This window comes from Homarus americanus, unplaced genomic scaffold (genome assembly GCF_018991925.1).
Source record: "Homarus americanus isolate GMGI-L3 unplaced genomic scaffold, GMGI_Hamer_2.0 scaffold15894, whole genome shotgun sequence".
Lineage (NCBI taxonomy): Eukaryota > Metazoa > Arthropoda > Malacostraca > Decapoda > Nephropidae > Homarus > Homarus americanus.
In genome coordinates, this window is record NW_024754249.1 from 53,770 (window position 1) to 79,620 (window position 25,851).

The 25,851-nt window shown below is 41.3% G+C and overlaps 1 protein-coding gene across 1 annotated transcript; it reads right to left on the reverse strand.

The window, feature by feature from the left end:
* Window positions 1-18,805: 18,805 nt before the first annotated feature.
* On the reverse strand, window positions 18,806-19,246 carry LOC121855732. Its single transcript, XM_042350828.1, has one exon. The coding sequence runs from the start codon at window positions 19,244-19,246 to the stop codon at window positions 18,806-18,808; it is 441 nt and encodes a 146-aa protein (XP_042206762.1).
* Window positions 19,247-25,851: the final 6,605 nt, after the last annotated feature.

The window sequence follows — 25,851 nt, forward strand, 5'->3', positions numbered from 1 at the left end:
TCACTATAACACTTACTGCCTGATGACAATTACCCCCGTGTTTGTGTATTAAAACAAGGATGATCAACAACTGGTCATTGTCTACGTTAAGGCCACACTTGAAAAAAAAGAACCCTCACTTACCTAGAACATTATCAGTCAGGTCAGAAAGTTGTGTAGAGGTGAATAAACCGAGCCAACCTTAAGAGTATTTATTTGTTTATTTGCTCCCAATATCGGGGTGTGAGTGTCAATAGAAACAATAGTACACCTGTGAATCCCTCCCTCCAGGTGTACTGATTAATGTGTCTGTGTCACCTCTCTTAATTGTTTACCTCGGCAACAGTGATAACTAAAGGTGTACACACACACACACACACACAAGGGCTCCCAAAACATCATAGTGTCAACAATGAACTCATGAAATGCTAGGAACCTCTGAGACTACGGGTCCAGAACTGACAAACTCTCGCTGGTCCACATAACTTAACACCTTCACAACGGGGACAATCGATTTTATTGAGCAGAGAGACGACCCCATACAACAAGTGGTTAGTTGAGTCTATTATACACTAAGGGAGAACACTGGTGCTATATCTAGTGTGTGTGTGTTTCTCTCTCTACCCTCAAAGAACAGTATTAACACACATGCTCTCTCCCTCTCTCTCTCTCACCATCCCCACAGATCACCATTAACCCCTAGACATTCCCTCAAAACACAGATATAATGCCCAGCAGTTTCTTTCTTCTCTTCTGGCATCAAAACAAAGCCGCCCACCCGTTTTTATACCAATAAATCCGGATTTCTAACTTGTTCGTCTTGCCCCGGATTCTTTCCCAACAAAAATCTGATGTTGTTTGCTTGTGGTTGTTGGAGGAATTGTGGTTGTTGGCGGGTGATGATGGTTATTGGTGATAGTGGGTGATTATGGTTGTGGTTTTGGGCGGATGGCGTATTCTAGTTAATGTAGAATCCCGGTCTAACTTTGGTGGTATTTTTGGAGGATCTCTTTATGTTATACCCCAAGGCAGCCAGTTTAGTGCTTCCTTCTGTTACCTGGAATATTCATGGTGCGAACATTGAAGACTCTGGGCCACGAGTGTCTTGACCACAACACCACCACCACAGCGTTTTAATAATGGTGGACAAGGGTTATCGGTCACACCCAGTAATATAACAACACGGATAGTTCTTCGCCTTCTATGTAATACCTACACTGAAAATCCAAATAAAAACTTCATAACAAAAACGCAGAGAAGGTGTTGAAATTCATAACAAGTATGAACGTGATTCGAAAATAAACAAAACTTCTTGCAAGTTTCCCCGCGGGTCCTAACATTTACATCTTCCATTTCTCAAGTCACTTTACTGACGGGGAGAAAAAAAAAAAAGCATCCCCGCCATGGCGAATAGTCCAACTGAAATGAGTTAGGCGTGAAAAACGAGCAGTGAACGAGGGAGAAAATGAATCCATGAGCAAGGGTGTTGAGAAGTGGCAGCGTCGCACCTCCAGCTATAGATAACTGGGAGACAAATGACGGTGGCCAACAGGTGTCAGGAATGGCGGGAGTGTGTTCCAGCACCTGTGCCTGATCCCTCTTGAACAACTATCAGCATTACCCTCGTTGCAGCCAACCGGGGACCTGGGGCACATCGGAACTAAGCGACACTCAAAAGTTTGAATGGTTCCCAGAGATATAATATAAGGGAAAACAGATAACACCCCAAAGTGATTTTGTAGCAAATAAAAAATATAAAACTTTAAATTTGGAGATGGTTTGAATATTTTTCTTTCCTGCTGTTTGCTGTCTTTTTTTTTAGAACTTTCAACTGCCTGAGTTAACTTAAGTCTCTACGACAGGCAACTTGAGAGAGAGAGAGAGAGAGAGAGAGAGAGAGAGAGAGAGAGAGAGAGAGAGAGAGAGAGAGAGAGAGAGAGAGAGAGAGAGAGAGAGAGAGATTCAGAACTTGAGTTTCCTTGTATACGATACTTAAAGTTAAATCAATCACTAACTTAACACTGTAGAACAACAACAACAGCAGATCACAGGAAGACGTGAACGTGTACACCAGAAGGTCTGACCAAGGGCTGAGTTATGGGAGAGGCTGGCCGGTCAGTAGGTCGCCCGGTAGTGTATATAATGACAGTTATCTGGAAGGAAATCGGGGGCACTGACCTGACTCCCGCACCAGAACTACCTTCCACGGGTGGGGGAACGTTGAAAGTTGTCAGTTAGAAAGACGGGCACTCAGCTGACAACAACAGCCTAAAACACCTTAACTAACACTAAAATGTTGCTGGGATACACACACACACACACACACACACACAGACACAGACACACACACACACAGACACAGACACAGACACACACACACACACACACAAATACGAGTCTTTATGGTAAAGTTAGGTACAAATTCATAACTGGATGAGACTATATAGGTACTCATGCCTCGAACCAGCGACCTTTATGACATAATGAGAGCTCTATCCACCCATCCACCTCCAATTCTCCCTACACACATGGCGTCAAATATCTCCTCGTACCCTGGCTGCTGCCTCAAGAAATGTTACTCTCACAATAATAACACTATTGGACGTAACTTCTACCTCTGCTGTGATATTACTATTCAAGACCACTGTGTATTTGCCTTGTAACTCGGGAACTCAATCGTTGTAAATTGGTAAAGTTAGTCGCTTTCTAACTTCGCTCGATCTGCTTCCGATATTGTTTCAGTGCCTCTAACATATACAATATATATATATATATGATGGTAGTGCCTCGTGACCTCTCTTCTTTGCTGTTGTTATTATGTTAGTATTTAGCCCCACGACCCCACCACTGGATACTGAGAGGAGGCCACACTACCCTACCTTACCTGTGTGTGTTTACCTGAGAGGAGGCCACACTACCCTACCTTACCTGTGTGTGTTTACCTGAGAGGAGGTCACACTACCCTACCTTACCTGTGTGTGTTTACCTTTCACCTTACCTGTGTGTGTTTACCTTTCATGTTATTAAGAATTTTCCAACCGGTTTTATATATATATATTTTTTTTTACAATACATGGAGGTCTGTTTCGCTCCCTGTATGTCGACATATTTTTATATATGGCTACTGTATCTACCTGTGGATCGCTAATGGCCCAATTTATCTACCTGTAGGTCACCAATGGGTCAATTTATCTACCTGAGGGTTACCTATGATGGTTTTTTCACCTGTTAACCACCATTCTATTAATGTATATATCTAGGGTCACCAATTGATTAAGCTGTTTGTTTATCAATGTCTGGTTAGGTTAGGTTGGGTTAGGTTGGGTTAGGTTAGGTTAGGTTAGGTTAGGTTAATATACATAGACCTATCATGTATATCTGATTAATACAAACATGACAAATACATACCACACACACATACACACACACACGGTATAAAACAAATCTCTAAAATTCTTTGTTGACGAAAAAAAAAAAGATGAACCCAAACAATGAATCCGGATTTTCCACACAAAAACGTCGCTGTCAGAAGAACAAAAGAACATCAATAAATCTTTCCCTGGCAGCGCGGGTCCTCCTCCCTGGCACATATTTTGGATTCGTACAGGTGAGAAATATAATCCCTAACACCTCAGGTAAACACACGTGGATGGGGAGGAACACACTTGGATGGGGGAAAACCACACGTGGATGGGGGAAAACACACGTGGATGGCTACCTACAATGTTTCTTTAGACATATTCAAATGTGGTGTTAACAATCCCAAGAGTTTTGTGTGTATGAGAGAGAGAGAGAGAGAGAGAGAGAGAGAGCCACACTTCAAATCTAAATTAAAGACAATAAAAAAACCCAACCTTTCTTTCTTTTTCTTTAGTCTTGACTCACTGGACAAAAATATCAAATGTCTACGGGATAAAATTACTTCTTTTCTCTTAACAAACAAATAAGATATAAATGCCAGTCTCTTAAATAATTACTATGGACAAAAAATATATCAAATTCTTTCACTCCTTCAAACAATAATTCCTGTGTTGACGAAAACCAATATTTTTTTTCCTCCTAATTTATTAAGTGACTAGAGGAGGAAAAAGGTTATTGTAGGGGGACAATATCTGGGTTATTTTATTATTAATATTACATAAAAGAATAATACTATATAACCAGGGTCTGTTATTTTTATTAAGGGCGAAAAAAATGGACTGTGGTAATTCTATGTTATTTTCCCGTTGTTGCTGTTTTAGTTGTTGTTATTTTTGTTATTTATGATGAGGAATTTTTTGTTGTTTTTGTTAAGGCTTTTTGCTGATGTTTTTACTGTTGTTCTTGTTGTTAATGTTAATGTATTTGTTGTCAGTTGAAGAAGATGAAAGAAGACAAAATAAATATCAAATCTAGAAAATCCCCATCAATCATATTTCCATTGGCGAAAAATAAAGAGAATTGATTATATCCAACACGTCTTATTTTCCAAAGGTAAAAATATTCAAGAAAAACATCTTCCATTATTCTAATTTGCTAAAAATATACACAAATAAAACACTATTAACTAAACAAACAAACAAACATGCCTACCTCCCACCCCCCCCCCAAAAAAAACTCGAGCTTTCTTCATCTTCATCAAACAACGAAAAAAAAATGAATAAAAATTCGGCTCATGTTATTTTTCACAGGACGCTGAGGCGGGTGAATATTAGAGTGCGTTTCCAAGACGAAAGAGAGAACACAAGACAGCTTCACGCACTGAATAAGACACACTCCTCCGGCCCTCTAAATATTTACGTTGTTTTCGCAAGTTTCCACAAATTTCGTCAATTGCATTTCTCACTTCTGATTTTTTTTCCGTCTGTTTTGTAAACGTTGAGAACAAAGGCATTCTAAGGCGTTTATATTTGGTCTTCTACATATGTATAATTATATATACTTTCTATACATGTGTACATAATTTCTCTGATTGGCTGAGAGCTGACTAATACACGACGATAAAAAGAAAGAAAAAAGATCCTCAACTGGACAACAACTGTGAACTGATACATTAATGAAGGGATGAAAATACTGAATGATAAATGACACTGGGAAGGGAATATACAATAAACAGAGGAATGAGACGATGGTTGACGCTGAGAGAATGGGCTACCTTACCTTACCTTACCTTACCTTACCTTACCTACCTTAACTATCCTCACCTTACAGACCCTACCTGACCTGACCTGACCTGACCTGACCTAACCTAACCTTACCTTACCTTTACCCACCTTTTACCTCACCCCACCCCACCTTACCTTACCTTACCCACCTCACCCTCACACCTCACCCCACCCTTACCTCACCTTACCTTACCTTACCTTACTAACCCTACCTTAACTATCCTCACCTTACAGACCCTACCTGACCTGACCTGACCTGACCTGACCTAACCTAACCTACCCTACCTAACCTTACTGACACTATCCTTATACCCTACCTCACCAAACTTTACCTTACCCAAGCTACTACTACTACCCAATTAGTTATACTATACCAATTATTGTATTACCTACCTGGTCCAATTTTATCTAAGCCATTCCTACCTAATTACCCGCATCTTACCTAGTCTTCCCTACCTACCTACCTACCTTCTTTGTCATAACTAACTCAATCTAATTAGCCCTTCTTTCCATCACTTGCCTTACCTAATCTAACTATACTCTACCTGGCTCTACCTTGCCTTACCTAATCTAACCCTAATCTACCTGGCTCTACCTTGCCTTACCTAATCTAACCCTAATCTACCTGGCTCTACCTTGCCTTACCTAATCTAACCCTAATCTACCTGGCCCTACCTTGCCTTACCTAATCTAACTCTACTCTACCTGGCCCTACCTTGCCTTACCTAATCTTCCTTAATTAACTTACTTTACCTTAACTAACCTCATCAGACTTACCTAACGTAACCTAACCTAACCTAACCAAACCAAACCAAACCTAACCTAACCTTATCATACTTTACCTAATCCTACCCACCCTTAATCATACCTTGCTTAATTACTTTACATAAGAAGGATATTATAACTATCTAAAATAAGATTACAACTGACTAAAAATACGGAGACGATATCAGAAACGTGTGTCTATAGGTGACGGAATTCTACCTGAGCCTCCACCTTAAAGTGACCAGACCAGACCAGACCAGACCAGACCAGACCAATTTAGCTGCCAGCGACCATCTACTATGCAAGTGAGAACAACCCCGTACATGAGCATCAACCCACCTGGTCCCTCGACGCGTGGTGGAGGGAGGGGGGGAACTTCTCTCACTCTCTTTCTCTCGGGAATATATTTGAAGGTCATCATGAGTAGCACGGAAATAACTCTACTCAGTTTGGTTAGGTTAGGTTAGGCTAGGTTGGGTTGGATTGGGTTAATATCATTCATGTTTAAAATCGTTCTTCTTGTTTTTCTTACACGACGTCAATTGTATGTCGGAATTATTTACGAGGTTTGTTAAGGTAAGATGGCTTGATTACCTGAAGATTTCGTTCCCCGAGCTTATATTAAAACTAACCACTAAACCCCTAACGTAAGGTAAAGTAACGTATCTTGACCCAACGAAACGTAACCTCAACTAACGAACCTAATATGAAGTGCCCCAGCCTAACCAACCCTAACTACGGCATCTTAACCAGGTAAACGTACACTCAACTTGGCGTAACCTTTAGCAAATGGTATGCATGTGTTGGGGGCGTCTCAGGTTACAATAGGGATGTCTATCGTCGTTTGATGGGTAAGAAATACTTTACAATTGCTGGGTTGGGACGATATTGGCCACAATATCCACAAATAACAAGTTTCATAATTAAGACTACAGCTCTTGCCCTTACCTGCCTTGCTCATTAACACAATCCTGAGGTTATTCATAAAAAAAACTACCTGTTCTTACCTTAAACTAACTTTGTTCACTCAACAGTAGAACTCCAAGACAAGAATAAATGTTCCCCTAGAGAAAAATAACAAATTAATTGCTCTAGCTTCCTCTTACGGCGGAGGATGTTCAGTCCACCTGAAGGATTTTAATTAAGGATTCATCAAGGAATAAAGTGATGGAGGACTAACTGTAGTTACCTGTGCTAACGTAGGCAGATCGATCCACCAGCAGACCTTTAAGAGACACTAAAACAATATACTGTAGTTGTGAAAGACTTGAGCTTACCTGTAGTGCCGTGTGATGTGGACGTTATCAGCATAGCCTTGATGATTTTCAGAGAGGATGACGAATACACACACGGAACTAGAGTGCATCCTTCTCTTACACTCTGCAAAAACAAAAACAAAAAACAATTAGAATCAGTGAGCAGCTTATGTTCAGCGACAAAACACGCACAGTATATCATAATATTAAAAATAACTCGGTGAACAGTGAAGTGTTGTGTGTCAATACGGACGGTAACTGCCAGTGTAAGTTGAGGCTAGAGAGACAAGGACGTGTGGGGTAATTAAATCTGTCTTAGCACTTTCCTGTCGCCTTCTACATTTGTCTGACACCAATCTTCCTGTTATTTTTCTCTCCTCCTTTTTTAAGTTTCTGTAACTTACAAAGGTAGGGAGAGGAGTAGTGATAATAAAGGAGTTATAGATGTACAGACAAACAAACAGGAAAATAGTTGGATAATAGAAACATTAACAGATCTGACTAATAATAGACACGCATAACAATTTTTTTTCTTCTCAAAACCAATAACCAGAGCGGGGAGAGATCTGACACGTGCTGTTATCAAATCTCTTCACCAAACGTTTCCCCTGCCAAAGACTGCAGATATTTGTAGCAGGATGTTTTGAACTGTTGGAGGTTATGTGATGTAGTAAAAACACTGTGTTGGAGCTCCACACAAGACTTGTCTGGGGCATTGATGAGTTTTGGTAGGCAGGGTCTCTGATTGATGGAACATGAACTGAAGACATGGACCAACGAAGGCCGATGGTGGTGGTGGGTGTTGCAAGTCAAGATAGTGACTGGGCGAAGTACCCAAGAAGAAGTAAACTGGTAACACATCCCTGCCAATATTTAAAGTTTTCTGGGAAATTAATTGTTGTTGACTGTTTTCATGTCTTCAGCATCAAACCGAAGAAGTGAAGCATTACAGCACCACACTCACCCATAGAGGACATCAGTAAAGTAATGCCTGGCTGTGAACATAAGTCGAAGCTTCATTGAAGCAACTTTGGCTCGAGATCTGGCGAAATGTCAAGGAAAGGTTTCGGGAAAGGTTGATCCCTAAAACCTCAATGTTATGTAACGATATTATTATTATTATTATTATTATTATTATTATTATTATTATTAATATTATTATTATTATTATTATTATTATTATTATTATTATTATTATTATTATGATTATGATTATGATGATGATGATGATGATGATGATGATGATGATGATCTAATAAAAATTTCATTGAATTGTGCAATATGCGGGTTAAATTATCTGCATTAAAATGAATTGCTTGTCACAACAAATGTCATCGACGTGTATTAGGAGTTGGCGCCAGTAGAGAGCCCTGAGGCACCCAGGACCTTAAGGTGTGGTAAAGACCATTAAAGGAACCAAGGAAGAGAAGTCATCAGGGGTGAGTCAGGATCGATTACCAAACAGTCAGATGCTTTGGGAATGTCATGGGTCCACCACCACACACTATTTACCGCCGAGTGTGAGGAGTAACAGGTCAGCAACAATGACCAACACGGAAGTCAAACTGCCGGGTGCTCCAATACTTCTTTTCAAGCTGTTTAGGAATAATACCGTGTCCAAAATACTTCCAATTGTTGAGACGAGGAAAGCTGTTCAATAATCTAAAGGGTTGGATTCCTTAAGTTTCTGTGGACACGACTGAAGTACAAGATAGTTTGGAAGAGTTTGAACAGAATGGAAGAAAACTCTATACAATATTTTTTTTTTCCAGAACAAAAAAATGTTTCACCAGTTTTAACACATCCATGACATATTTTTTGACACCTATATCATCAGCCACACATCAGTTACAACCAACCCCTTACTCAACCATCTAACGAGGTGGTAGTAGTAGTAGTAGTAGTCACAAGCATCGTTGGAACTACCTGATGCGTACCATCCCTGAGATCCGACCCCTCCTCCACCCTTTGGAAGAAGCAATCAGTGTCAAGTTCATTCCCAAACTAGTGAAACACCACGACTTAACCCCAGTAGAAAGAACACTTCTTGCACTTCCACCAAGACTGGGAGGGATGGGACTAACTAATCCAGAGGAGATTGCTGACTCTGAACATCAAAATTCACTTAAGCTCACGGCAGCCCTCACTGACCACATAATAGCCCAGAATGCAACAGGGGAAGTGGACACCAGCGAAGTTAATAAGATCCGTAGATCCATTACAACAGATCGGCAGCACTGCCAAAATGACATGTTGCAGCAACTATTGCTGCAGGTTCCAGAAAATTTGACAAAAAAAGTAGCTATAGCGCAGGAGGTGGGCGCCTCGAACTGGTTAACTACGTTACCGATAAGGGCAAATGGTTTCAGCCTTAACAAACAAGAATTTACAGATGCCATTGCTCTAAGGTACGGTTGGCCAGTAGATGGTTTGCCCTCCCAATGCGTGTGTGGCTATTCCTATGATGGCGATCACGCCATGGTTTGCAAGAAGGGGGGCTTCATATGCATGAGGCATGACGAGGTAAGGGATCTCACAGCAAATATGTTGAAGGAAACCTGCCGGGACGTCATGGTAGAACCGACCCTCCTTCCACTGGATGGCGAGATCCTCCAACACAGGACTTCAAACACATCTAACGAAGCCCGTGTGGACGTCAGTGCTCGAGGATTCTGGACGCGGGGACAGCGAGCCTTCTTCGACATCAGGATTTTTGATCCCATGGCCGTTTGTCACCGTAACCTAGCTCTCGATGCTGCACATAGGAGGAACGAGAACGACAAGAGAAGGGCATATGGGGAGAGAATTCAAAATGTCGATCAAGGCAGCTTCACTCCGCTAGTGTTCACAACCTCTGGTGGGATGGGCCCAAGCGCAAGATGTTTCTACGCCAGACTCGCGGAGCTGATCTCCGAACAGAAGCAGCAGCCCAGAAGTTATGTCACAGCCTGGATGAGATGTCGACTGTCCTTCTCTCTCCTTCGGTCGGCTTTGCTCTGCCTCAGGGGAACGAGAGCTTCTGCCCCTACTCCGTCAACTGCTGCAGATATCGACTATGAGGCTACAGTCACCGAATGCCGCATCGATCTGCGGCTCAACTAATTTAACACAGATAGGATAGTTGCTTATGTATTAGGATATTTAATATTAAGGTAAATAAATGGTGGCGAAGGTGTGGCTATTGGGGGAGGCTGGAGGCCACGTTTTAAAAAAAAAAAAAAGTAGTAGTAGTAGTAGTAGTAGTAGTAGTGATGTAGTAGTAGTGTAGTAGTAGTAGTAAGTAGTAGTAGTAGTAGTAGTGATGGTGATGATAGTAGTGATAGTAGTAGTAGTAGTAGTAGTAGTAGTAGTTTTTTTCAGTAGTAATAGTAGCAGGGGGAAGGAGTAGCAGAAAGAGGAGGAGTAAGAGGAGGAGGAGTAGCAGGAAGAGGAAGAGGAAGAGTAAGAGGAGGAGGAGGAGGAGTAGCAGGAAGAGGAGAAGTAGGAGTAGGAGAAATGAACACATAACAACTTAAGTGGGATATGATTGTACATCAATAAGTGTACCAGAACAATTTTGTTATTGTTTAATATTTTTCACGAGTCTGGAGGTGAATTGTCATGTACACACGCTTATTGAAACGCCTTAATAACCACACCACTAGGACTCCATACATAGTTACACCATTATCATACACAAACAAAACAAACACACAAACACAAACAAAACAAACACACAAACGATACAAACACATACAAAACAAACACCTAAACGATACAAACACATACAAAACAAACACACAAAAATTGACAGATAGACTATTGATAATAATAACAGGCTGAATAGAGATAAGAGAGACCTGGTAGATAGATAAATAGACAGGTTTGACAGATAGAAAAGCGCGATAGATAAACAAATAGACAGGCGCGATAAACAGACAGACAGACAGACAGGGTTGAGAATTAAGACAGGTAGGTTCCCGGAGTCCATCACCAACTGGCAGTAAATGTTGGCTCAATACTCGACTCGACTATTGCTCAGGTATCGAACATTTGTATTCCAACCAACACTAATTGATTTTGCACGAGGAGCCTGAAAAAATGGTGCTCTCTCTCTCTCTCTCTCTCTCTCTCTCTCTCTCTCTCTCTCTCTCTCTCTCTCTCCTTCCATTCTCCCTTCCCCGTTGCATTCCCCAGGGCTAAGTTTTATTGAAGTCATGACTGGATTGGACGGACGGACGGACGGACGGACGGACGGACACACACCTAACCAAACCAATAACTGAAACAAAAATTACCTGAACCATTATCACTCTGAACCCTAAACCATTATGACTCTGAATCCTGAACCATTATCACTCTGAACCCTAAACCATTATGACTCTGAACCCTGAACCATTATGACTGAACCTAGAACCATTATGACTTTGAACCCTGAACCATTATGACTCTAAACCTCCGAACCATTAGAGTAATTGAACACAAACTTAACAACTCCACTTCAATTACAAACCACCATTAATCAACACCTGTAATTCTTTAATGTAATCACTCAGCAGATTACCCACCTCCATAGAAATAATCGATTACTCCGTCTACCTTGTGCCATTAAGGGAATTAATCACGCACCATATTACCTGTCTCATTAAGGTAATATTCCACCCACCACCTGTGATATTAAGTTAATCACACACCCCCACTACCTGTGCCATAAAAGTAATCCCATATCCACCATACTACCTGTGACAAAGGTAATCCTTCACCCACCATAATACCTGTGTCATTAATGTAATACCCTCCTTCATTACCTGTGACATTAAGGTAACCCCTCTACCTGTGTCATTAATATACCTCATTAATATTCACTACTGTAACAAGAAATAAAATAACCATCTACTTGACCTACATTCATTAAGATCATATTTTAATTACCCATTCTACCTGTTATTAATTTACTCTACCTTTTGTCTTATTCATCATTCACTCTGCCTATTACATGCATTCATTATACATATTCTCTTATTTATCACCCAATCTACGTAATTTATTCATTTATTCTACCTATTGTCTTATCATTCACCCTGCCTATTGTATTCAGTCATTTAGTATTATTACAATCACCCCTCTGGCACTGAAGAGATTAGGGGACACAGACAAGAGGGAAGAAAGAGAGAGAAAGGGAGGAAGAAAGAAAGAGGGAAGCAATAGGGGGAAGAAAAGAGAAAGAGGGAGGGAGGAAGGAAGGAAGGAAGATAGAGGAAAAAAGAAAGAAAGGGGGGAAAAGAACGAGGGAGAAGGTAAGAGAGAAAATGAAATAAGATGTGGAGGAGGAAAAGAGAAAATAGGAAGGAAGATAGGAAGGAGGGAGGGAGAAGAAGTGGGAAGTGGTGAGGGGAAAAGAGAAAGGAAGAGACAGAGAGAAAGGAGGATAAAAAGAGGAAAGGGAAGGGAGAGTTTATATGGTTTTTCATCTCTTCTCATTTTCTTACTCTAATTCACTTCCTCCTCTCCTCTCCTCCTCTCCCTCTAGGTCTACCTCGCTTCCTCTTCTTCCCTTCCTCCTCCTACTCCAACACCCACCTCTCACTTCTCCAACACACTCCTTCCACCCCCACCTTCATCCATCCCCTCCTTCATCCCCTCCTTCATATTTCTTTCCCCTCATCTCTCCTTCATTCCTGCTTACTTCATCTCCTCTCTCTCCTTCCTTTCTCCTCCCTCTTTCTCTCTCACTCATCCCCTTCCCTCTCATTACGTTCCCTTCCACTCCTTTATCCCCTCTTCCTCGTACCCCCCCTTCCTTTTTCTCTCACCTTCCATTCCCCTCCCTCCTTCCGTCTCCTCCCCCCCTCCTCGCTCCTCCCCATCAAGAGGGACTAAGTGCATGTCAGGCGCCTCTTGACACTTTAAGAGGGAGGGAGACTGTGAACTCCGAGCCAACTCTCTCTCTCTCTCTCTCTCTCTCTCTCTCTCACTCTCTCATCTTGAGATCAGAGAGAGAGAGAGAGAGAGAGAGAGAGAGAGAGACGTATAACAGTATAAAATAAACCATCAGAAAATATTATAACAATCAGAACTCACGGATACAATCAGAACAAAAAAACACACAAACAAAATAAACACTGAAGCCGCCAAAAAAAAAAAATCACACAACCAGACAAACAGAAAATAAACAAAAGACAAATAAGACAACAAAACAAAACATTAATGAAACAATCAGAATAAGAAAATGAAATAAAGTGAAATAATATATCCAGTGGAAGAGTAAATCAGAATAGAACGATCAGAACGAAACACACTGACCATTAAAAACAATTTGATCGAAACAAAATGGAACGAATCAGAACGAGACAATCAGAATGAAGCTCCGGAAGTTACCTGAACGAACACGCATGATGGTGAAAACACACGATGAATGAAGGTAAATGAATGAAGGGGTTATATGAAGGCGAATGAAGAGAATAGAGAGAGTCAATGAATGAACGGCTAACACCAGAGCAAAATAAATAAATGAATAAAACCCAAAAGTGAAGAAAAAATAAGAAAATCAGGGAACGAACCCCAGTGAACGGCTTACTCAGAGAAAGTGAAGGAAGGCCCTGTGAACGGCCCCAATGAGAGACTCCAATTACAAATAGCTGATATGAAAGGCGCTACAAAAGATAAGAGAAGATAGAACGCAGTGAACGGTGTATTTAACTGTCAAGGGAAGAATGCAGTGAACGGCGCTAAAAAAAATCTGTTGAGCGAAGCAAATCCACAACTCAGTGAACGATGCTTCCGGAAAACAAAGAGGAAGAACGCCTGAAAATGAACTCCCGGCGGGTGGGGGGTGGAGGAGGAGGAAGAAACCTGGTATAATCCTGGACATATTCGAGTCAGTAAAACTCCCGGGGCAGCGTTCAACTTTTACATGGCATCGAACGCTAGCCAATTTGTAGGTAAGTTTTCTCCCGACTCCTGACTCGAAACCAACCACCGCTGAAAATGTCCACCAACACACAGGGGAAACTTTGTCGTGCCCTCGTATATACCAACCTCGTGTGGGGAGAGAGAGAGAGAGAGAGAGAGAGAGAGAGAGAGAGAGAGAGACTAATATACTTCCATATGCTAAAGGTCAAAATTAAAAAAAAAAAGTAATACAAAATAATGTGATCACAATCTGGCCCCCAATTTAAACTGGATCACACCCGAGTCTCTTTTTGCAATGGTAAATGTCAGGTGGGAGGTAGCGGGAAGAGAGCGGCGAGTGTGTTGTAAATATCTAATAACTTAACTGAATATCATAGAAAAACAATCTCGGTGTAGTTTGTACTATATATTGAGAGAAGTAACGGTATGAAGTGTGTAATTGGAAATGGTAATGAAATGGTGATGACTTTTCTATATCTGTCTGTCTGTCTGTCTGTCTGTCTGTCTGTCTGTCTGTCTGTCTGTCTGTCTGTCTGTCTGGTCTAATGAATCCGTGTGTGTATTTTATTCATGTTTTTATTGTTTTTGTGTATTTACTTTTTTTCTGTATGTGTGTCTGTGTTATTCTTCACCTTAAGAACCATTAGTAACTTATTAATTTTAAGTTCCCAAGGCTTAGATAAAATAGATTTTAAGTTTTACTGAATGAAAAAACCAAAACAAAAAACAAACACCAATTCTTCAATCCTCACCACATGTGCATAAAATATATATCGCGACCTAAACACAAAACTCCACGAGCGAGAGAAAAAATAACAAAACATATAACAGTGTGGGGATAAACCGAGATGAAAACAGTTTTAAAAGGTCAACATTTTACTAGTGTTATTGTTGCTACTTTCAATAAACCGAACAAAAACTTTACCATTTTTTTTTTAAAGTTTACGATTAAATATAAATAAACTACAAAAAAAAAAATGTATTCATGGATCTGTGACTAAACTAAACTAAACCCCCCCCACCCCCCACCCCCAGTCCATACTCAACAACCTGGTATATATATTTATTTACTGAATGAAAACAACAGATTAAAAATAATTCCTTCACCAACTAAACACAATGTTAATTTACCTGCAGGGAGTCAAATAATATACCTGAGGAAAATAAGAATCTCGGACGTCTTTCCATGACGACAAACTTCCCTATAACCGTGCAACTTACAGCGTCCTACGTCACTATGGCAACACTAGCGGCGTGTGGGGGAGGGGGGTGGGTGGATTAACAGAGACGGTGGGTGGATTAAGAGAGACGGTGGGTGGATTAAGAGAGATGGTGGGTGGATTAACAGAGACGGTGGGTGGATTAACAAAGACGGTGGGTGGATTAACAAAGACAGTGGGTGGATTAACAAAGACGGTGGGTGGATTAACAAAGACAGTGGGTGGATTAACAAAGACGGTGGGTAAATTAACAGACACATTGGGTGGATTAAGAGATGGTGGGTGGATTAACAGAGACGGTGGGTGGATTAAGAAGATGGTGGGTGGATTAAGAGAGACGGTGGGTGGATTAAGAGAGATGGTGGGTGGATTAAACAGAGACGGTGGGTGGATTAAGAGAGATGGTGGGTGGATTAACAGAGACGGTGGGTAGATTAACAGAGACGGTGGGTGGATTAACAAAGACAGTGGGTGGATTAACAGAGACGGTGGGTGGATTAACAGAGACGGTAGGTGGATTAACAGAGACGGTGGGTGGATTAGCAGGGCAGTGGGTGGATTAACAAAGACAGTGGGTGGATTAACAAAGACGGTGGGTAAATTAACAGACACATTGGGTGGATTAACACACATTGACCCAATTAACAAAGACACTTCAGTTAATTACACAGCAACAGTAAAATAAACTCACTCGTAACACAACCATTATTAACAAGAGATCAATAACACATAACACTAACGCAGGAAGAACACCCCTGCCCCCTCCTGACGAAGAAGAGGCTGTCTACAGGAGGCTTTTATTACAGCGTCACTAATAAAAAATACATAAAAAAAAATAAAAAATAAAAAATAAATAAATAAAAAAAGTTAGCAATATGGATGTAACAATTTGAGGGAATTTACCCCCAAAAGGTGCTCAAGATGACTGCCTAATTACCCCTGTCTCTTGCACACTCTTCCCTGACCCTAAGATTTAAGGGAAGGTATTTTTTTCATTAGGGAATATTTCTACTTAATGATGTACTTAATTTATCTTTGTCGTGGTTAATTACTTATATAAATGTTCTTAGTTAACTGATATAAATGTTCTTGTGTTAATTACTTCATATAAATGTTCTTATGGGAGTTAATTACTTGTTTAATCTATTTAATTTAACTTGACATCAACACGACACAAATGTTCTTAAACAACTCATTTCATTATCTATTATAAACCAAGAAGTCGTGAGTTACATAAACTTCTTTCAGTAGAACTAACTACATATTTTAGTCAACATGAAGCAAAAGAAAATATTTACAGTATAATGGTAAGCCACACCCAGATGACTTTGACCTGCCATAATGACCTTGACTTGCTTATATGACCTTGATCTACCCCAATGACCTTGACCTATCCTAATGACCTTGACCTTCCCTAATTACCTTGACCGTCCCTGCACTAATTGAATCACCGTAATGACCTTGAACTATTTTAATGACCTTGACCTATCCTAATGATCTTGACCTACCCCGAATGACCTCGACCTGCCCTAACTGACCTATCCTAATGACCTTGACCTGCTTTAATGACCTAGACCTATCAATGATCTTGACCTACCTCTAATGACCTTGACCTTTCAAATAGTGACCCAACCAGGCTGAAGTCAGTGATCCTCCCTGGAGCGGCGACCATAGCGGGGAAAAGTGAACGAAATAATGATAGGTGACTCCCTAGAGTTTTGGGTGTGTGTGTGTGTGTGTGTGTGTGTGTGTGTGTAAAAATAATAATAATAATAATAATTAACGGTTGATTGAAAGAGCATGGCAGCCAGAAGACTGAAAATATACAGTTACATTATTAGGGAATGGGTTTCCTGACTGATAAATAATATACAAGTAACATATGTGGTACAAATATGATATACTGTATAATAACAAGGTGGGGGAAAGTCATACTACAGGGCATTTCAATATAGCGACATTGAAGCCTTGAGCTATAATTGAGTATTTTAATGAACTGTTTTATGAAGATTATTCAGAATTCATGATGTGTGTGTAAACGTGTGAGGTAATGCATGACTTGTGTACTATTGTTTAATACTCTGTTATTTATCAAGACTTAATTCAGTATATTGTAGACTTGAGTCGTAAGTATGTATTTACAGAGAACAAGTGAATGTTTTACTTTAGCGTGACTGTTCATTTAAGAAGTACTGTAATACCTATTAATGTGTAAGCTCTTGTCGAGTCATTTAATTTGTAAGGGGTAATCATCAACAAGTCTTTCTTTATTTTCTCCAGCTGTCAGAAAAGTGATGACTTGACTGCACAGATCTGTGAGTATCATTCAGTATTTTCAGTTCTCAGGAGCAAATATATTTATGTGCGAGAATTATTATGCAAAATTACTCGGCACCTGCCAGTGCTTCCTTGTGTAATATCATGATTGAAGTATATTTACAGTAAATAATAACTTGTATTGACTTGTTTACCATTGGAAACAATATATTAAGATGCCAAATCTTCAGCGATCACTATTATCTATGTATTATTGTGTTGTGTTGTAAGAGGATATAGCGTAGTAAAGGCCGCTTCGACTGTGCTACAATTAACAGCACACTATCCCATCACTGTTGCAAGGAAACTAACTTACCTTCTGAAATAAACAGATCCAAACATCAACATCAAGAGAGTAGGATAAATAACTTTCATTATTACTTTTCAAACCGATATATATATACCCACCCACCAAACATATAATTTTTATTGTTAACTTTTCAATAACTGGACAATATTGGTCCCAGGATTATAAAGGTCTCTTCAGCTGAATGAATTTCAATCAATGATCAGAACAGCTGATGAACGAGTCAAACATTAACACAGAAAAATGTAAAAAAAGTTATTAGCCAAAACTCGTGTACTGTATGTGTGTTGCCTCGACAAAATATATTCATCTGGTCTGCCGTGTTATTCCCGTTTTGTAATATTATACGGTATATATGTGTAGTAAAATAATATCGTATGAGTATACCTAAAGTATTATTTTGACGGGTTATATCTTGGTGCAGCGTAAAATGAACCTGACTTGTGTTTGTATACCTCATGTGCCACCCACCCACTCCCCCTCCCCCACCCAATCCCCTTCCACCTCACAAGATATTCCTTCCCCCACCGACCCTCTTCTCTCCCCTCCTACAAGATGCCAAACCCTCAAAACCAAGGAGAAAATATATACATAAAATACAACTTAATTAAGAAGCTTTAAATTTTAATCAGGTCATCTGAAACAATTTATAACGAGACACCCACCCCCCCAAAAGAAAAAAATTCACCCGGCAGTGTTTGGTTAATCCTGGTGACAAACTTACGGACTAACACACATACAAGTTTGAAGAGAAATGAAATGAAAATCGAATTAAAAAAATATTCGATTTTGCCAAAACTAAAAACAATACAAAAATATAATAAAATTGTTCGTACCTTTGTTTATCTTCTATAAAAACTAGTAGGAAATAAAACTAGGAGACGAAGACAACTAGCGTGACTAAAACTAAGACATCAATCAGTAGCGTTAGTGACGGAGAACGAGACCTAAGTAAACTTGGCCGCCGTAGACGTAAGCGGGCCGTGGACGTAAGCGGGCCGTAGACGAAAGTGGGCCGTGGACGTAAGCGGGCCGTGGACATAAGCTGGCCGTAGACGTAAGCGGGCCGTGGACGTAAGCGGGCCGTGGACGTAAGCGGGCCGTGGACGTAAGTGGGCCGTAGGCGTAAGTGGGCCGTGGACGTAAGCGGGCCCGTGGACGTAAGCGGGCTGTAGAGACGTAAGCGGGCCGTGGACGTAAGCGGGCCGTAGACGAAAGTGGGCCGTGGACGTAAGCGGGCCGTGGACATAAGCTGGCCGTAGACGTAAGCGGGCCGTGGACGTAAGCGGGCCGTGGACGTAAGCGGGCCGTGGACGTAAGTGGGCCGTGGACATAAGCTGGCCGTGGGCGAGAGAGGATTTTCAACATCAATTAGATCAGTCAGGAAAGACACATCAGATAAGAAACAAGACAAACTGAGCTTAACTATCACATTAATCCGGTTTACTGAGAGTTCTTAATCACAACAACTAACCCTCAGTCATATATCTATGGGACACTTTCCAGTTTTCAATCTTAATCTAACGAAAAAAAAAAAATCAACGCGTAGGAATAAAACTCAAGTGGTAGAATTATCAGTCATTTCCAACATTCTACCCGACTAGAGGCAAGAATCCTAAGATAAAAACAAAACAAGAGAGTCTGAAACAAAAAGATAGAAGAAAAACAAAACAAAAGCCCGAAACACAAAAAAATAGAAAACAAAACAAAAATATTAATTGTAAAATATATCAAAACAGTATGAAATCGTGACACCTATTCCAGCGTGTTTGATGTAAATTTTGATAGAGCTAAGTGCAAATTCGGCAAGTGTAAATTTCAAACGTACATATGGCAGGCGTAAATTTGATAGGTTTAAATATGACAGGAGTAAGTTTGACAGGGGTAAATTTGACTAGCGTAAATTTGACAGGCTTTAATTTGACAGGCATAAGATTGACACGGGTAAATTTGACGGGCTAAAATATGAAAGGAGTAAGCTTGACAGGCGTAAATTTAATAATCATAAATCTGACAAGGACAAAGCTGACAAACATTAAAAACTGACAAGCATTAATTCTGAAAGGCGTCCACGAGAAGAAAAAAAAATAACACGAGCTACAAATTGATGAAAAATAAAGCCGAGACAAAAATAAAATCCCCGAGGAAAAAAAAAAGAAAGACCAAGACAGAAATAAAATCCCGACTAAAATAACACATTAAATTTAGCCATCGTTTGAGGCGAGGCTGTGAGAAAATACCAAATGTGTGAAAGGCTTTAAAAAATAAAAGAAAAAATAGAGATAGTTTTAAGGAATATACAGGATAACGAGCTAAAAACGGGAGGGGCAAAAATAAACTAACTTAGACGGGGAAAAAATGAACTACAGCTGAAGTAAGAGGGGTGGGTGTGGACGACAGCTGCACCGTGATGTGTGAGAGTGGACGACAGCTGCACCGTGATGAATGAGGGTAGATGACAGCTTCACCATTATGAGTGACCATGGACAACAACTGTACAACCGCTGCGGAAGAACAACTGGGTGGGACAACTGTACCACCACAGAAGAGCAACAGCTGGATAAAAAGACCATCTACTCAAACAGCTGGACCGACACGACCCTACACTGACAGCTGAACCGACACTACCCTACACTGACAGCTGAACCGACACTACCCTACACTGACAGCTGAACCGACACGACCCTACACTGACAGCTGCACGACCACTACAGATGCCGACCTTCAGCACCAGCAGGGAACCAACAGCACAATAACACACTACAACTAACGTAAGAGAGAGACCACCAGTCAACACTCTATTAGAACTTAGGGTCACCTGCCCATGAAGACTGTAACATTATGAAACACCAAGATACATTTTTGTAATTGTTTCATTTCGTTTTCTCACATCTGTGTTGTTTATATATTCAGTGACCAATCTATATGCACGATGAGCTGCTTCCTCCTCTCTCTCTCTCTCTCTCTCTCTCTCTCTCTCTCTCTCTCTCTCTCTCTCTCCGTTAAGTACTTTTCCCCTTTCACCATTTTAGTATGTGTGTGTGTGTGTGTGTGTGTGTGTGTGTGTGTGTGTGTGTGTGTGTGTGTGTGTGTGTGTGTGTGTGTGTGTGATGCTAAATAAAGATAATCACCAACAAAGCCTAAAAAACAAAATTGATTTTTTTTGGCCGAATAGGGATAACTGATCTATATTGCTATAACTTAATGATCTATATTGCTATAACTTAATGTTAATTAATTCGTAACGTAGAGAGAGGAGAGAGAGAGAGAGTCACCGAGATCATTTTCCATCTATTCCACCACTTTGACCCTCTTTCTCCTTCCTTCCTCTCCTCTCCTTCCTTCCTTCCTTCCTGTCCCTCTTCTATCCCCTTCCTCTCCCCCCTCCCTGCCCTTCTCCCCTCCTTTCTCCCTCTTCCTCCCTTCCTCCCTCTCTCCTTCCCTCTTCATTATTAACTGCTGCATAAAACTAACCTTCCTCCTCCTCCCTCCTCCTCCCTCCTCCCTCCTCCTTACCTAAAAAAAAGTAACCAGCTTCCAAAATATACACAACTTTGGGTGAAAATATTGAGTTTGAGGCGGTGTAAAATATAGCGTGAGGCCGGAGGGAGGTCAGAGGGAGGGGAGGGAGGTCAGGGGAGGAGGAGATCAGGGGAGAAGAGAGGTCAGGGGAGGAGGAGGTAGGGGAGATTGGCCGGTGGAGGGAGGTTGGTGGGCGGAGGGAAATTGGTGGTTGGAGGGAGGTCGGGAGAAGGGAGGTCACGGGGTGGAGGGAGGTCACGGGGTGGAGGAGGTCAGGAGAGGTCAGAGGGAGGTTGGTGGGTGGAAAGAAGAGATCGGGGAAGGGGGGGGCGTTCGAGCAGGTGGGTTACTGAACACCGAGGAAGGCGACTCGGTACACCTGACCCCACCCCTCATAAAACTTTTAACCGCATTATGTTGATGACTTAAGACCCGCCACAACCACGACCACTATCACCTGCTTGTTGTTGTTGGTGGTGGTTGTGGTTAGTTACTGGTAATGCTATGTTGTTATTATTATTTGAGAGTTTTAAAGGTGTTGAACTTAACTAAAATTAATTCAATTTTATATATTTTTACTTAGAGAGAGAGAGAGAGAGAGAGAGAGAGAGAGAGAGAGAGAGAGAGAGAGAGAGGAGGGGAGGGTTCAGAGGGCGAGTATTTTAAACATCCGGCCCATGCCCTCAGGAAGACTGGGGAAGTGGAAGCAGTTTTAGAAAATGGTGCAAGGAGACTCGTGCAGGTAACACACACACACACACACACACACACACACACACACACACACACACACACACACACACACAAAACTGTGGAGAACAAACTAAAACTCAGCGTGTCCTTAACCACGTCTTCACATTATCAAGGTCTCCAACCATCGAGGAGAACAAATTAACACTTTGATTGCCTCTCTGAGCGTGTCTCCCCAATAGCCCCCCTCGTTACTGTACTGTCTCTCTGAACTGCACCCTGAGGCTCGTCTCTGAGGAGCTCCTTACCACCTATTATCTCACACCGCCTCCCTGACGACGACGGACTGGCTATCTGCCAGCTCCCTCCCCCATCTAGTGTTCTCCTGTCACCCCCTCTCATGTGCTCCTGTCTGCCCTCACGTGCCCTCTGGAAGCCTCACCACCCCCTCTCACGTGCCCCTGAAACCACCCCCCCCCAACATGAACTACGTCGTTTAACGTTTTATTCTCTACCACAATTAGAAATAGGAAACCGTTGCCATAGTTACCGTAGAACATCCATGTAGTTTTAGCTTTAGTGTTGGTCGCCGTGTGTGTGCCTCAGCTTAAGTGAGCCATTTAGATGCTTACCAACCGAGTATGGGGAGAGGGATATGGGGGTATGGGGGTATGGGGAGGTATGGGGGTATGGGGTTATGGGGCCCGTATTATCATTTCTGGGGTTTAACGGAACCGGACACGGATCCTATCCAAACTGATCTACACCTATCAACATAAGTATATCCTTATCCTAACCTAACCTAACCTAACCTAACCTAACCTAACCTAACCTAACCTAACTTAACCTAACCTATCTTATGATAAACCCAGCCTAACTTAGCCCAACCTCACTGAACTCAACCACACTTAACTTAAAATATCTTAAACCTAGCCTAACTTAACTCAGCCTAACTTAACCCAAGTCATCCCTATGTTAACATAACCCAACGCAAACTTAACCTGACCAATTCCTTCGCAGTTCTGGTGTCAAATTTTGGATCGGTCACACACTGTAAACGGGATCTCTTGAACGTTCACCTCTACAACAACTGTTAAAACGCAATCAACTAGTATATAATTATCCAACAAAATATATTCTGATAATTTAATAATTTTAAATAATTCTACAAATAACTCAATAATAACCTGCCAATAAATAACCAAAAATAAATCAAAACCAATAAAAAGAAAAAATATTAAAAAAAACCGTTGAAAAATTAACCGTCATAAAAACCGTTAATATATTTAAAAATTTGAATTAAAAACCAACATACATATAAAAGTTTGAACTGAAAACAACACAACATACATCAACACTTTACTAAAAACAGAATCACAACTTCCTGACACCATCCTTAACAAACAGCTTCCGTGTGAATGACTTTCTTTCACGTGATGTTTTTACCGACGAAAACAGACAAACAAAAATAATGGTGTGAGATAGTGGGATGAGGATTCTCTCTATCTCTTATAATAAATCTCTCTGAGCTAAAGATTCTCTCTATCTCTCGTAATGTAAATCTCGTCTCTGGGCTCGAGACTGACCTAACCTAACCTGACCTAAGCTAAGAATATTTGAGAAACTGGAGGGTGACGGGGAGATGGTGGAGGAGATGGTGGAGGAGATGGAGGTGGAGGTGGAGGAGATGGTGGAGGAGGAGGTGGATGAGGAAGGGTGGGGGGGGGGGAAGGGTGGAAGAGACGGAAGAAGAGGAGGAGGAGGAGGAGGAAATTGAAGAGGGAGATGGAAGAGGAAAATACCAGCATGGAGGAAAAGGATGAGAGAGCAAATACTATAGATACATGCTTATAAAAAATAAATAAACATAAATATATATACTTGTATAATCTCTTCTGACATACTATACATAAATACATAGATATACATATAGATAACACGAACACACTTGTATACACCCGAGACCGACACATCAAAGCTTGCTGACACAACACAGGTGAGAAACTCAATCGGGATTCTCAAAAAATAAAAAATAAAAATAAATCTTACATCAACTTTTCCTTCTCCTCCTCTGACTGAGATACGAGAAGTCAACAAGTAACAAGACTCCCTTACACACTACGACAAAAAATTAAGTTAAAAAAAAAGATGTTGTAACTGCACTGAGACTCTACTCTGACTGAGATCCAATATGGCGTCCAAACTACACCAGAGACTCTACCTTCAATTACCTACGAACGAAGAGACAATATGGCGTCGAAAATACACCAAGACCATCACGTGGGAATAAGAAATAAAAATAAAAATAAGGTCAAGTGATGTTATGGTCGTGTGAGAATCCCGGTGCTTGTTAGGGTGTTGACGGTGGTTGAGGTGTTTGGGGGTAAATACATCGTTAGTGGGGATTGGCAGACCTTTGGCTCAGGACAGTGCCAGGTCAAAGGTGCGTTTTAATGGGTTTATTGACGCAAGATGTGGAGGAAGGAAGGAAGGAGAGAGGAATGAGGGAAGAAGTGGAGGGAAGGAAGGTAAGTGGAAAGAAGGGAAGAAGTGAAGAAGGGAAAGGAGGTAAGCAGTGGAGAGGGGAAGGAAGGGAAGAAGTGGAGAGGAGAGGGAGGGAAGAGGTGGATGAAGGGAGAAAAGGAGGGAAGTTAGAGGAAGGAATCAAGAAGGAGAGAGAGAGAGAGAGAGAGAGAGAGAGAGAGAGAGAGAGAGAGAGAGTGTGTGTGTGTGTGTCGGGTTAATTCTCATCCAATCTTTCATTAAAAACAACAAAACAAATCAACCACCAGCGAAGAATAAGACAAACCAAACAAAGAGTCGAACACAAGTGAAGAAAAGGTAAAAGAGAAAGAAAGGGAACAAGAGATAAATAAAAGAAATAAAGGAAAACTTACGATGTAAATTAAAGGACATACAAGAATAACAAAGAAACAGAAGACAATAAATAACCAAGAAAAATAAAGAATAAAAGGGAGAGAGAGAGAATCCCAGACACCCTCAACACATTCCCGCGGTGGGTTACGCCTGTGATGCTGCGGCAGTAAACGTCAACAGAGGGACGCCTCGGATGTTACCATGGCAACCGATGATGCTAACCGTTGTTGATGATGTTGTTGTTGTTGTTCTTCTTCTTCTCCGTGTCAAGATGTCACCATGGTAACCATTGTTGTTGTTGGGTGTTGACAGGATGACCTATTTTGTTGTTTTTGTTGTTAGTTAACCATTGCTATTGATGCTATTGTTATTATTATTGCTATTATTATTATTATTATTATCGGATGTTACCCTGAACCTGCCAATATTAATGTCGGGTTTCACTAAAGCAACCGTTTTTCCCCTTGATTTTAGCGGCATTAACAGACAAACACCGACGATGTCACCATGGTAACCGTTGTTGTTTTTGATGCTCTTGGTGGACGTCAACAGGTGGTGGGGAGAGACGCCGCGAATGTCACCATGGTAACCAGCCCTCGGCGGCGGCATCCCCCCATTCCTCCCTTCCTCCCCCCCACCTCTCACGTTGTCTGGGGAGGCAGCCAGGCGACACGGATACTGGGGATCAGGGGACGAGCTCGGGGGGAAGGGGGAGGTGTAGGGTGGGAGGGAGGGGGTAGGGGGAGGTGTCAGACGAGTGTACGGAGATAAGAAGAGAGAGAGAGAGAGGAAGATGAGAAGACAGAGAAGGAAAGGGAGGAAGGAAGGGAAGAGACGGAGAGAGGGAAGGAGTAAGCAGAGATAGGAAGGGGTAAGGAGAAACA